At 44.8% G+C, this 14,865-nt stretch overlaps 1 protein-coding gene across 1 annotated transcript in view; it reads right to left on the reverse strand.

The window, feature by feature from the left end:
• Positions 1–5,899: 5,899 nt before the first annotated feature.
• Positions 5,900–14,865, reverse strand: part of LOC136883370 (insulin-like peptide receptor) — a 97,954-nt gene continuing 88,988 nt past the window's right edge. Inside the window, exon 3 of the mRNA XM_067155640.2 lies at positions 5,900–11,594. Coding sequence (XP_067011741.2) covers positions 8,583–11,594 — 3,012 coding nt within the window. The 3' untranslated portion in view covers positions 5,900–8,582. The remainder of the gene's footprint in view (positions 11,595–14,865) is intronic.

A 14,865-nucleotide genomic window follows, 5' to 3' on the forward strand; every position in this document is an offset into this window, starting at 1 on the left:
ATCGAAAGTGTCAGTCCATCTCAGCTACCCCAAAAACTATGAACTCGCCACTAATATCGGTCATTTTTCGGAGTTTTACATTTCACCCCGTTCTTTAGGGGTGCTGGGTGTTTCTTTCCCCTGCAGTAATTTTTCCAGATAGTAACTTATATGTGTATCATGGTTGGCTGAGAGCTATGCTGAAACATATGCACACATCACCCGTACTCTCTGTCATTTTCGACATTTTCTTTCTTCACTTCTTCTCGCCCCATATGCCATGGGGACTGAACTTGGACTTTTCATAGACCGTTTATAGAAGAAGAATATTTTTAAGAAACGCATCATGGTCTTCACATACTGTTGGTTAGGCAACCCACTGATCAGACTTGTCATGCAGTTTACTTACCTTCACCTGTTTTTTTTTTTTCTTTTCACCCTTCTCACCCCCTATGCCGAACTACCCATCAGATTTTGCTCAAACCACTTCCTAAACCCTCCCAGGAGTAATAGGAACAAACTGTGACATTTTTAGCCAGATCGCTCCAGTAGTTTTTGTGCCCATTCGAGACGTACATACATACAAATATTCATTTTTATATATGTAGATAGACTTGGTTAAATATCATCTCATTGGAAGCTATTGGTTTGGTTTTCACAAAAATCTGAGTAAATGCAGTGTTTGTTTGTGAGATATGAAATGGTAAGTGTTTTTACCACAGAGCATTTATTTTATTTTGTGTTTTTCACCCGGAGTGTGCACTGGTAAATATATTCATCACTTTGCTCATCTTATAACTTTCCACAGTGTGTAGTGGCACTCTTTGGTAAACATATTGTTACATGCCAGCCCTGTGGTAGCCCCTTTCGGACTAGTGAGTGAGCCGACCGCGGAGGGCATGGCTGGCATTTCCGTGTATTGTTCTCGTCGGCTGGTTTACATTTGAGTTTCTTGGAGATGCAACGAAAATGTTCCGTCTCTGGCCACATCGCAAATATTCTGGTGCATATCGCCCGAGCTATAAAAAGGGAGGCTAGGCGCGCACAGTCGGTCAGTGTTGGACTCCGTGGTGGAGTCATTGTGAGGCTCAGTCTGTTGAGGTTTGCTGGGTGCGCTGAGAGGTGTTGGCTGTCGCTAGTGTCCCACCGAGGTCTGAACGAGGCGCTGTGTCTGTTGTTGTGTCGGAGTGCCCAGCGAGTAGGCGGACTGCTTTAAAGTACTGTGTGTGTGTGTATGTACTTCTGTGGATTGGGAGCCGCCGTGCGTCAGCAAGGGAAACAGCTATACTGATTGTAATTGGACCTGTGTTCATGTTCGCTGTTGTGAGTATCGTCCTGATGTTGAATACTGTTGAGCTGTTGCTGTTTAATTGTTCATTGTATGTGACTGTGTGAATGACTGGACTGTCTCTTGAGTCGAACCAAGGAACAGTCATCGTGTGTTGTGCAACCAGTAGCACTGTGTTCAAATCTAGCTTTGATGTGTGGGATGACTGGAGTTGGAGAAGCGAAAGTAAGGATTACAGCCGTCCCCAGGTAATACCAACGGGCCGGACCGCCTACTTTGTAAAAAAAAAGAAGAGAGACTTGTCAATGGACAACAATTAGTGAGTGTGGTCATTCATACAGCTCGGCAACTCGAAGTGAAACCCCGTAAGAAATGCGAACTTCGAACAACTCCCTCCTGCCCTTTTGTCCTGAGTTATGCAAGACCAATAGCTTTCTAATCTGTTCAGGGAAGCGTCACGTCACGATCCAATCGAAGTGAAGATAGCCCAATGTTGCCGAATAGTGACCGCAGGTCAGTGATCACCTAGCCTTCACGGGATACGTTTTCCCTAAGCCAGCACTGAAGTGCTCTAGCTCCGTGCTTTGTCTGTCACTGCACACGGCTCGGCAACACCGAGGCCTGAATAGCCAACGCTGCCGGCTGTTGTTGAGTGTGAGATTTTCGCTGATGACTTTGTTGGAATATGATATTCTATCCTACCAGAAGTACACTGACTGACAGAGCAAATGCAACACCAAGAAGGAGTGGTTCGAAAGGGATGAAAGTTGGGGAAAAAACAAAGGCGGCACGGACGAATAATTGATGTTTATTTCAAACCGATATGGAGGTTACACAATGCGCACGGCATCGACTCAGTAGGATGTAGGACCACCGCGAGCGGCGATGCACGCAGAAACACGTCGAGGTACAGAGTCAATAAGAGTGCGGATGGTGTCCTGAGGGATGGTTCTCCATTCTCTGTCAACCATTTGCCACAGTTGGTCGTCCCTACGAGGCTGGGGCAGAGTTTGCAAACGGCGTCCAATGAGATCCCACACGTGTTCGATTGGTGAGAGATCCGGAGAGTACGCTGGCCACGGAAGCATCTGTACACCTCGTAGAGCCTGTTGGGAGATGCGAGCAGTGTGTGGGCGGGCATTATCCTGCTGAAACAGAGCATTGGGCAGCCCCTGAAGGTACGGGAGTGCCACCGGCCGCAGCACATGCTGCACGTAGCGGTGGGCATTTAACGTGCCTTGAATACGCACTAGTCGCTCTAGTCCGGCACCACGCCAGGCGTGCACGTCTATGCTGTGGCGTCAATGGTAGTCTTCTGAGCGGACGCCGGGAGTGCAGGCCTCCTTCAACCAATCGACGGCAAATTGTTCTGGTCGATATTGGAACAGCCAGGGTGTCTTGCACATGCTGAAGAAGGGCGGTTGACGTGGCGTGCGGGGCTGCCACCGCTTGGCGGCGGATGCGCCGATCCTCGCGTGCTGACGTCACTCGGGCTGCGCCTGGACCCCTCGCACGTGCCACATGTCCCTGCGCCAACCATCTTCGCCACAGGCGCTGCACCGTGGACACATCCCTATGGGTATCGGCTGCGATTTGACGAAGCGACCAACCTGCCCTTCTCAGCCCGATCACCATACCCCTCGTAAAGTCGTCTGTCTGCTGGAAATGCCTCGGTTGACGGCGGCCTGGCATTCTTAGCTATACACGTGTCCTGTGGCACACGACAACACGTTCTACAATGACTGTCGGCTGAGGAATCACGGTACGAAGTGGGCCATTCGCCAACGCCGTGTCCCATTTATCGTTCGCTGCGTGCGCAGCACAGCGGCGCATTTCACATCATGAGCATCAGTGACGTCAGTCTACCCTGCAATTGGCATAAAGTTCTGACCACTCCTTCTTGGTGTTGCATTTGCTCTGTCAGTCAGTGTATATTATATCCGTGTGTTACGTGGTGATAAATGCTAACTTCAAAGTTGTTCACAACAAAGGGGAAGAGGTAAAAACAGCGCATTCTTGTGTACTCTGTCATACTCGCCCTGCTCTCTCTGTCACACTAGTTGAAGGAACTAGCGCTCATATCGCTTGGATTACAGGCTCTTATTTCAACTTGTCGTGCTATAACTGAATAGAAATGTGTGTGTGTGTGTGTGTACGTTTATTGGGTCATCCTGAAACAAATTAGACTAATAAGCAGGCGCTGTTTTATTCGTAACAATATGGTATATCACGTTCGGAAGGATAACGATTCAAGTGGTCATGAAGTGCGATTTTCAAAAAACAAAAGTTGTACATATTCTTACCTGAGAGCGTTATTAGACTAGGAAGCAGATAATTGAGATCACTTATGTTAGGCTATTACCTTATGAACATTTACCGGTGGCGCAAGTGGTTAACCAGCAACCTGTTAAGAGGGGTTGGTAAGATGTATGCAAAAAAAAAAATAACAAACATAGTTACAGAGCAAACATTGTGCGAAATATATAATTTTTGTTTAATCACAGATAAACTAACCAGAAAGTTATTCTCTCTGGTATATACAGTCATGTTTGTTCAAAGGAACTATTAAATACATTTATTTTATACTGTATGTACAATACAGTGTACAGTCGCTCAAAAAAAATTAATGAGTGGATGGTAATGTAGAAGTTCCTGGCATGTACACAACTGAACAGAGATAATCGACCTGAAAGTCGTCCTATTACGGAACCGAAATGATCGACATCCTAATCAGTTCATGTGAACACTATTTATTCTATCTGTTGTTTACATGTCGTCTCAGAACTCACAAATTCACACATTCCAAGAAGAGTATTAAGGCCCTTATAGTTCTTGCAATTTCCTCGTTAACGACCGGCACACTTTTGAAGCCTAGCTCAGTGGTTTTCAAACTGCTGTACGCATACCCCTGGATTACGCCTGAGACTTTTAGTGGGGTACGCGAGCAGCCTTCAGGGAAAAGAAAATGATGAACAATTGAAATACCGAAATAAATAAGAAGAAAGTTAAATACGTATATATGGAGCCACGCTTCGCTTGAAAGTTTCTCGTGGATAACAACACACCAGAAAACTGTGTCAGGCCATGCAGGCACACCTATTCCATTGAAAGTTTGATGGTTCGCGATGTATGAATTCCAGAATTAAGAAAGCAAAATTTTCATCCTGATTTTTAATTTGATATTGAGGCTAAAATTAGCGTGTTGTGAAACTTTCATACAAACAGTGTATCCTGGGTTACTTTCAGTGACAGCTGGTGGTATCTGGCGCTGGGTGTTGCACCAAAAAAATTCAATATCAAATTTTTATATGAGGAGCTTACAGAAAGAACAAGATACTCTATTATCGATTAGTAATGAAATACATTCCTACTAAAACTGAAATATACCCGGCAATTTAAACACAGGAAATAAGAGGCTAATTATACAATATAACTACAGTACAGTTATTGCCTCACTTGAAATGAACATTTGCTCTCCTGTTTTTCATTGAAGCGAAATGTTGGTAAAATTGTGGGTGGTCTGGTATGGCGTGGAAAAAATAATTACCGAGAGAACTGGCCGTGCGTAGAGTTGCGTTGCTCTGAGCTTGCATTCGGGAGGTACTGGGTTTGAACCCAACTGTCGGCAGCCCTGAGTACCTTAATTAAGGCCACGGTCACTTCCTTCCCACTCCTAACCCTTTCGTATCCCATCGTCGCCGTAAGACCTATCTGCGTCGTGCGACGTCAAGTAAAAATTGTAAATAAAGAAAATGGAAAATAAAATACTTTTGCGAGAGGAGAGAAAGCTGGCATGAAGTCATCTCCACAGAATGGCGCAATCTAACGAGGAATTTTGGAATTGTTTCTCGATAGGGGACTTGCTAGTCTCGTGCAACTCCCTGAGACCTATACTGGCGGGCGTGCTACCTGCAGGCTTAGGCTCGTCCCTGCTGAGGTACAATACCCCGCGCAGTCTGTTTGGGAGTTGCCGTAGGAAGGCAAACCCCCTGACTTCGATTCGAAGCCACCAGCATTTATTGGTCCGTTAAGAAGCATTAGTACAGCGAACGACCAAAGATGGTTGATTCTAACATAGTTTAGGATATATGTTAGGTTATTTAAACAAAAAGAAAAAAAGAAGATAAAACGACAAATGAAGTCTAAAATTATCGGGAGTTGTGCAACACTGCGACAATAGCACGCACCGCCCCTGGTTACTTTACTTTCGCTGGGCACAGTGGCTCAGACGGTTAAGGCACTGGCCCTCTGACACCAACTTGGCAGTGCCTGGCGGGAGGCTAGCTCGCAGCGCTTGGGCGAGTGACAATCCCTTACATAGATAAAAGAATGTCCGCCTCTGTGGTGTAGTGGTTAGTGTGATTAGCTGTCACCCCCTGAGGCCCGGGTTGGATTCCCGGCTCTGCCACGAAATTTGAAAAGTGGTACGAGGGCTGGAACGGGGTCCACTCAGCCTCGGGAGTGGTCAACTGAGTGGAGGTGGGTTCGATTCCCACCTCAGCCATCCTGGAAGTGGTTTTCCGTGGTTCCCACTTCTCCTCCAGGCAAATGCCGGGATGGTACCTAACTTAAGGACACGACCGCTTCCTTCCCTATTCCTTGTCTATCCGTTCCAATTTTCCCATCCCCCCCCCCGCAAGGCCCCTGTTCAGCATAGCAGGTGAGGCCGCCTGGGCGAGGTACTGGTCATCCTCCTCAGTTTTATCCCCCGATCCATAGTCTGACGCTCAAGGACACTGCCCTTGAGGCGGTAGAGGTGGGATCCCTCGCTGAGTCCGAGAGAAAAACCGAACCTGGAGGGTAAACAGATAACAGAATGTCCCTATAGTTTGTAGTCGTGAGTTTTGAGTCGTTACCGTTGTTTAGATCTAAGCGAGGTTTGAGATATGATTAAACGTGAACTTGACAACCAACAGGCTGACATTTTCTTTCTGATTTTATTGGAAAAAGGAAATCCAATACACGGTATTTCATGTCAGGGAGTACAAATCGTGTCTAATAATCGCACGGAGTCCGCTGTGGTCAGCATTATGACATCAGGGGTTTTTTAACGTAGACTTACGCTCCTCGACAACCGGTACATGGAAAGAAAAATTTAAGACGCTTTTAGTGTCTGAGAAGAACGCGTATATCGCCGAGATAATGTTTAACAATAACGTTATTTGATTTACGTCCCACTAACTACTTTTACGGTCTTCGGAGACGCCGAGGTGCCGCAATTTAGTCCCGCAGGAGTTCTTTTACGTGCCAGTAAATCTACCGACACGGGGCTGTCGTATTTGAACACCTTCAAATACCACCAGACTGAGCCAGGAGAGATAATGTTTAATTTAATGTCTCAATTGACAGAAAAAAAAAAAGAGTCTACCTGTTCCAAAAAACAAAGAAAATCTGAAACGCAGTGTACATGCAATAGCGCTTCAGAGTAAGGCGAAATTTGTGCTAAATATGTGACGTCAATGGCGTACTCTGTTATAAAATGGCGCTGTGTTGAGTCGCGCGCTGTTGGAGCTTAGCTGTCGTTGTGAATACACCGTGGTCAGTTGTATGGAATATCAAATTTAATCAAGGAAAAAAATCATTTTTTTTAATTGCTAGGGGCTTTACGTCGCACCGACACAGATAGGTCTTATGGCGACGATGGGATAGGAAAGGCCTAGGATTTGGAATGAAGCGGCCGTGGCCTTAATTAAGGTACAGCCCCAGCATTTGCCTGGTGTGAAAATGGGAAACCACGGAAAACCATTTTCAGGGCTGCCGATAGTGGGATTCGAACCTACTATCTCCCGGATGCAAGCTCACAGCCGCGCGCCTCTACGCGCACGGCCAACTCGCCCGGTAAAAAAAAAAAATCATTAGGATTGGACAAACACGTGTTGAAGCAGAAAAGTGAATGATGAGAGAAATTTGAAACAGCGAAAACAATTTACAATAAGTAGCATTTCAGTGGGCTTGGCAGACTGATATGTAATAGCAACGACTGGCTCGGTGAGGAAAGCAACGGGAAACTACCTCACTCCTCATTTCCCTAGTATGCCTCTTCAGTGACGCCTAGGCTATTTATGACAGCTGTTGGCGGAGCTGCAGAGGATGAAACCAGCCTTCGGGCTGAATACCCAACATACATACAACTACTCTGAAATAAATGAAGGTGCACCCACATCAAATACGACTTTATTACAAGACAAGTTTACTTGTAATATTACTCCCGAACTCTTAACTTATGTCGGACTCGTTGGCTGAATGGTCAGCGAACTGCTGTTCGGTTCAGAAGGTCCCGGCTTCGATTCCCGGCCGGGTCGGCGATTTTAATCACTTCTAATTAATTCTTCTGGCTCGGCGGACTGGGTGTTTGCGTATGTCCCAACCCTTCCCTCTTCATATTCAGACAACACACCACACTGCCACCACAGAAACATGCATTAGTGATTACATCCCTCCACAGGGTTGACGTCAGGAAGGGCATCCGGCGGTAAAACAGGGCCAAATCCACATGTGCATCGTAGTTCGCACTAGCGACCGCACAGATGTGGGAAAAGCGGTAGTAGAAAAAGAGAACTCTTGACTTATGTCTCTTATTTTTCATATCATACTACACCGAGTTACTAGAAGAAGAATTTCATGTGGCAGCCCTTGTAAGGCAGACCCTCCGATGAGGGTGGGCGGCATCTGCCATGTGTAGGTAACTGCGTGTTATTGTGGTGGAGGATAGTGTTATGTGTGGTGTGTGAGTTGCAGGGATGTTGGGGACAGCACAAACACCCAGCCCCCGAGCCATTGGAATTAACCAATGAAGGTTAAAACCCCCGACCCGGCCGGGAATTAACCCGGGACCCTCTGAACCGAAGGCCAGTACGCTGACCATTCAGCAAACGAGTCGGACACCGAGTTACTGTATTACCCACATTCTAAGTGCACCACGGTCTACTGAATAACATTTATTATCCACCTAATATTTGTCTTTTCTTTCTAATAAGTAAGTGTACGCAACCCTCAAAACCCTTCGGCTGTTACAATAGCGACAGCCTGCCGCCAATTTTTTAAATTTTTATTCTTAGGAAGTCAGCGTCTCCTTAGGTATTACCCCTCTAGCGCCAATCATAAGCCCAATGACTTCTCATTTTTTAACCCCACAGTGTTGATATCTACATAGGAAGTGAATCGTATTTTAATAAAAGTTAAAATTTAGTCTGATAAAACATTAAATGTGGGCAAACTTACCATACCATGCTCTCATTATATTTTTGAATGACTGTACACAGATAATAACTTAATCTAATATCACAGATTTTTTCAGTTACGAGACTTCTAGAAATCACTTCCTATCAACATTGACGTATGACGGTTCCTTGAAAATAGGTGGGAAGGGAAGGGTCGAATTTGACCTTGATTGTACGTGATCATCAACGAATTCCTGTAAAGTCAGAGGTTGGAGCTCTTGATTTTCATCGGATGAACTGTATCTCGTCGCTGGTCCTGATTCGTCTATATGCTCTGATTCCCGAAGTTGTTGACCTACAATACTATGATAAAAGGAATTTTTCCTGAATTCTTCGGGCAAATCTGCAACAGCTTCAAGTGTACCGACCAGCTGCTGGAAGTTGGGTCTATTTGCTGGGCGTATCTGCCAACAGGCCAACATAAGTTGATATAAAATATCCTGGCAGTTCTCTGGCCTTTCTAGTAATCCCCCATCCAATACGAAATGAAGAACTTGTTCATTAGCAAGGCCTTGATACGGTTGCTCTGCCAAAGTAGCTATTTCCCACAGTACTACACCATAACTCCAAACATCAGATTGCGAGGAGAACACACCATCTTCAAGTGACTCAGGCGCCATCCAGCGAACAGGTAAAAATCCTTTATTTCCCTTGCGATAATAATCTGTCTCATAAATATCTCTAGTCATACCAAAGTCACCTATTTTAACAGTAAGATCTTCGGCAACCATGCAATTTCTGGCAGCCAAATCTCTATGAACAAATTTACTAGCCTCCAGATATGCCATGCCATCAGCTATTTCAGCTGCCATGCGGAGGGTCCTTGAGAGATCTAAAATATTTTGAGGGAACTCTCTGATTGAACGAAGGAAATTCTTCAGGTCTCCTCTAGCCATCAATTCCATGACTACCAAAGGAGGCTGACCCTTCGAGACAACGCCGAGGAGTCGTACAACGTGATGGCCAGCAGAGAAGGATTTCATAACGGATGCCTCATTGAGAAATTCTATCCTTTCCATGGCGTTAGCTTTCTCAGCGACAGTTTTAAGAGCACATCGGATATTTGCAGGGCGAAGGATTCCTTCGTAAACCGTCCCGAATGAACCATGACTGAGTTCTTTCACTAACTCCACTTTATCCCTCGCTATTTCCCACTCATCTTGAACGTACGATGATAAGCTGATGTATTCGGGATTAATCGTTGTAATTAACACATCACTTCGTGAACTCTGACTGATTCTCCTCCACAAGAATACGCCTAATATAACAAGTGCAATGAGAACTATAACAAGAATACTTAGAAGTACAGCTAAACGACTACCGAATATGGATGATGTTTCTTCATCTGGCACAATGAAATTAATAAAGTTTGTGAATCTTCCCTCCCCTGCTAGTGATGTCGCACGAATGCGAAGAGCATACTTCCCTGGATGAAGACTTCGAAGCTCATATGATCTATCAGATTCCGTATCAACTAAATTGCTAATACATACGGTTTTAGGGATGGAGTGTTCGATGTCTGTACGGCGATATTCGATATGATACGAAACTACCATAGCATTGGGAGCTAGCGGACTAGGCCATACGATCCTCACACTGCCTGTTATATTTTTCATATTCTCTACCTTCACATTTTCTGAGTTAATAACGTCAGCAGAGTCAAGTTTTCTGGTGCGGAAAGTTACCATGTTGGCAGGACTGCAGCACTTCTCGTACATCTCATCACCCGATAAGTTACCGTACGGCGTTCTGCAAGCCACTAATTTGATGGTGTACTCAGCAAAATGGCTGAGATTTTTTAGAACAGTTGAATTATGAGCAGCATCTACCTTCAAAAGAAATGGCCTGTAAGTTCCATCTGACATCTGAGTGTCTCCTAGCTCAAAGGAGGAGGTGTTGAATGTAAATGAAGTGAAATTGTCATCAGTTATGGTCATGAGATTATATTCCTGTTGTATCTTAATAATTCCACCACCATTGCCGAATAATCTGGTACTATAGAAAACAGCATAGAAAGGATCTTCGTCAGCACAGACTTCGTTTTCATCCGCAAACGTTTCCGCTTGGTACATATAATTCATAGTCTGGCTTGTGCTTACACAGCGTCTTTCAGTAACACACGGGCAGCAATCTTCGTCATCAGTTGTGACATTAGGAGCAGCAGTTGATGTAGTTCCAATATAATCGTCCACATCGTCGTGACTCAAGGGATACCTGCAAAAGTCTCTCCGACTAAGGAACTCACGGTCGTCAGGCTGCCAGCGACCGAGGATGATGTAGTGAGTTATGTGACCATGGGGGTGAAGTGGAGGCTCCCAGACTAAGGTAGCTTCCGAACTTGAATTGTTGATTGCTTTCAGAAATCGAGGGATAGAAGGTCGGTCGGGAAATGTTCGAAAATGTTGAATTTCACTACGCCCTTCTGCCTGGTGCGCAGCAACTCCATACCTTTTCACGTAATAGGAATATAAAGAGTACGGCTTTAGGTGTGAGAGTTGAAAGTGTATTTTAGAGAGATTAGCTCGTTCTGTTGTCAACATGATATATTCAACTACCCAGTTACAAACATCACAGACATCCTTACCATCATGGATAGTGACATTCAGATCTTCGCTCTCAATGTAATGCAGCGTATAGCCGATAAGAGACTCTTTTTCGGATATACTGTTATCCCATTCAAAGCGAACCGACGTTGAATTTATGACGACATGGGTTGTATGTAGATTCTTGACCTCACAAGAAGCTTTGTCGCCGTTCGACTCTCGAGCAACTTCTAAGTTAGTGTAATTTGGAGCTCCAGAAATCTCCCGTAGCTTCTCAATTTCTGATAGGCATAGCCTGGGATTGTGATGGAAGAAGAGACCGCCGTTCAGAATCCTGAGACGCGTGGGCCGGCCAGAGAAGTTCCACAGCTGCTGCAGGTTCTGGTTGTTGAGGACGACCAGAGCTGACTTGTTGGTATCACTCTCGTTGCCCCGGATGACTGTCAGCGATTTCAGGAAATCGAGTGACGTTATTGAGGAAGCACGCATTACCTTCAGACTGCCGTTGATCTCTTCCAGGGAGCCCAGACTTTTCTCCAGCTCAGCTGTCACGTCCTCGTCCTCCTGGAATACCAAAGACACAATATCATGATTTCGACTAGACTTCTCAGAAAATATCACAAAATGAAGAACATTACAGTATAATTTCGTGTGGCTATTTCTATCCGGGTGCAGACCTGCCATGTGTAGGTAACTGCGTGTTACTGTGGTGGAGGATAGTGTTATGTGTGGTGTGTGAGTTATAGGGATATTGGAGACAGCATAAACACCCAGTTCCCGAGCCAAAATTTAAATCTCCGGCCCGGCCGGGAATCGAACCCGGGTCCTGTGGGCCAAAGGTCAGCACGCTAACCATTTAACCATGAAGCCGGACAACATTAAAGTGTTGTCCCGTTATACGAATATCCCACAGCTCGGCATGTAAGTGTAGTCACTAAGAAGAAGGGTGTATTCTGCCCGAAGGCAGGTCCGAACCTCCACAGAGGTGTGCCTGAGCCGGTGTTTACGTGCGGTAGGGTGTCCAATTCTTTTCCGCTCCTCCATGCCCTTACCCCCCACCGACAGCGCGTGGCAACCCATCCAAATCTTGAACACGCCCAATGTTGCAATGTTGTTCTGGGTGATTTCCGACAAAAGAGTAGCGTTACAAAAATGTTGCAATGTTTGGGCTGGGAAGACTTGGGAGAAAGAAGACAAGCCGCTCGACTAAGTGGTATGTTCCGAGCTGTCAGCGGAGAGATGGCGTGCAATGACATTAGTAGACGCACAAGTTTTAGTGGCGTCTTTAAAAGTAGGAAAGATCACAATATGAAGATGAAGTTGGAATTCAAGAGGACAAATTGGGGCAAATATTCATTTATAGGAAGGGGAGTTAGGGATTGGAATAACTTACCAAGGGAGACGTTCAATACATTTCCAATTTCTTTGAAGACATTTAAGAAAAGGCTAGGAATACAACACATAGGGGATCTGCCACCTGGGCGACTGCCCTAAATGCAGATCAGTATTGATTGATGTAACTTCGGAGATCTCACTGGTTCCGGTGCTTCAACACGGCTACGGCAGTCGGCCTAGTCACCAAGACAACAATCTAATTCTTTCTCCCCTGTTAATATTGAAGATAGACATTTATAGTAATTTCCTGACTGCTGGGCACGATTCAGTGGCGCCAACCATACAGTTTAGACACCCTATTTGCCAATACGACAGTTCATCTTGTATGCTGGCACTATGTAGTCATATTTTTTTTTCGTGACTTGCGAGATTATCGGTTATAACGACTCCGAAGGGATCGCCAATCAGCGGTCGTTATAACCGATAATCGCACAAACCAGTTTTTTGTTCTCGCTAAAAATGTCATTTTTGTAAGTTTTAGGCTGCGCGCGAACATAGTTAATTATGAATGTTCAGTCCCTCAGCGATTCCGCTGGTGGGATCCTCAACAGCTCTGCCATCAGCTGTCATAGATGGCCTAGGCATCACTGAAGAGGCGTACTAGGGAAGTTTCCCGTTGCTTTCCTCACCGAGCCATATTTTGCTATTACATATCAGTCTGCCAAGCCCACTGAAATGCATACACCAACCGACCCTATGAGTAACATTTTTACACAATTCATAGCAGGGACTGGCTGCATAAGGAATGGCATTACTAGCATCGCTCATACCTCAGTCACTTTCATATTGTCAAAGCCAAGGATAAGACAGAGACAGATCTATGAAAGTAACAACATCGCTCTAGCCTATACCAGAAGACATAGTGCACTGTAAACACTAGGTCCTGCCAGCAAAGGCATACATGGTTAATTACCAGAATTAAATTAAAACTTAAAAAAAACATAAGTGAAAATAAGTACTGCATTGACAGTGAAGTATTTAGAGTGGAACTGCGAGAGATTTAATTGGTCGGGACATTATTTGTTGTTTGCTGCTTAAACTATCTAAGTAAAGATTCTTCAATATATTTGTACTCAGATGATCTGGCCTGCTTGATTCTTAAAGAATTTTCTAGTAGCTATGTAATGTGTGACTTTTTTCATTATTAAACACTCTCCTGTTCATGTTCACTGGGATGCTTGATTGACTACTTAACAGACAGACTGATTTGAATTCTACAATAATAAGCGTTACATTGTTGTCAGCAACCCCCAAATACGTAAGACATAAATATCAACAATGGACGTTATAGCCGATACATTTCTCCGAAAATGTGTTCAGAATACCTACGTGGTTTCATACGATATGTCGTATATACGTGATGTCGTACTAAGCTATTTTTTAAAAATACAGTGTTTATATATCACTATACAGGCTGAAGCGAAGTTCGCGCACTCGGGCGTCGCAGCGCGACTCCTCACATGCCAGCAATAAAAAAAAATGTCTCTCACAAAAGTTCGTCCTGCGGGTATATCCGAGAGAAAAAGGACGTTGAAGAGTGGCAATCTGGCAGCACTGTAACCACATGTAGGGTAACTACCTCTGCTCAGCACGTATTACTCGTGTTGTACAGTAGGTGCAGGGGATAGAGTTTTGGGTTAGCATGCAGGAGGTCGAGGGGGTCGATTCTGGCTTGAGGTGTATGTTTTTTTAATTTCGTAAATGTAGTCCACGTGGTATGGCATCTGGCATCTTAAAATCGTCAACAGCGATTGCAGCGCGTCCTCTAGAAACCATTTGCACTTACATACTACGATCCTAGATATGCACGAACATTCGTTTTCATTGGTCAGCTTTGAAAGACGCCCTTTCCACGTCGCACCACTTCATCTACTAGATGCGTTACAACGTGTTCAGCGTTACTAAATTACGTAAATGTAGGATACATGTGACCTAAGAAACAACGTCTTACTGTATTACGGTATGTAATGTCCGATGGAAATTAGCAAATAAAAAAGTGCGCCTCAACCCACGATCGAACCCTAGACCTCCTGCATGCAAACCCAAAGCTCTACCCACTGCACCAACTGTACTGCGCGACTAATTCGTGCTGACAGAGGTAGTTACCCTACATGTGGTTACAGTGTTGCCAGATTGCCACTCTTCAACGTTCTTTATCTGGCGGAAATACTCGCAGGACGAACTTTTGTGAGAGACATTTTTTTTTATTGCTGGCATGTGAGGAGTCGCGCTGCGACGCCCGAGTGCGCAAATTTCGCTTCACGCTGTTTATCATTCATATATCATTTCGTCGTTATATCCAATACCGACGTTAAAAGCGATGTCGCAATAAACGGTTTCGGCTGTATAAGTAAAGAATATTTTCTTTCTCTGCAGGATTGTAAATCTATTTAGATAACACCAGTTAAGTAGAATTGTGGTGTGTTCGAACAATGCATTT

Source organism: Anabrus simplex, chromosome 11 (assembly GCF_040414725.1).
Source record: "Anabrus simplex isolate iqAnaSimp1 chromosome 11, ASM4041472v1, whole genome shotgun sequence".
Classification (NCBI taxonomy): domain Eukaryota; kingdom Metazoa; phylum Arthropoda; class Insecta; order Orthoptera; family Tettigoniidae; genus Anabrus; species Anabrus simplex.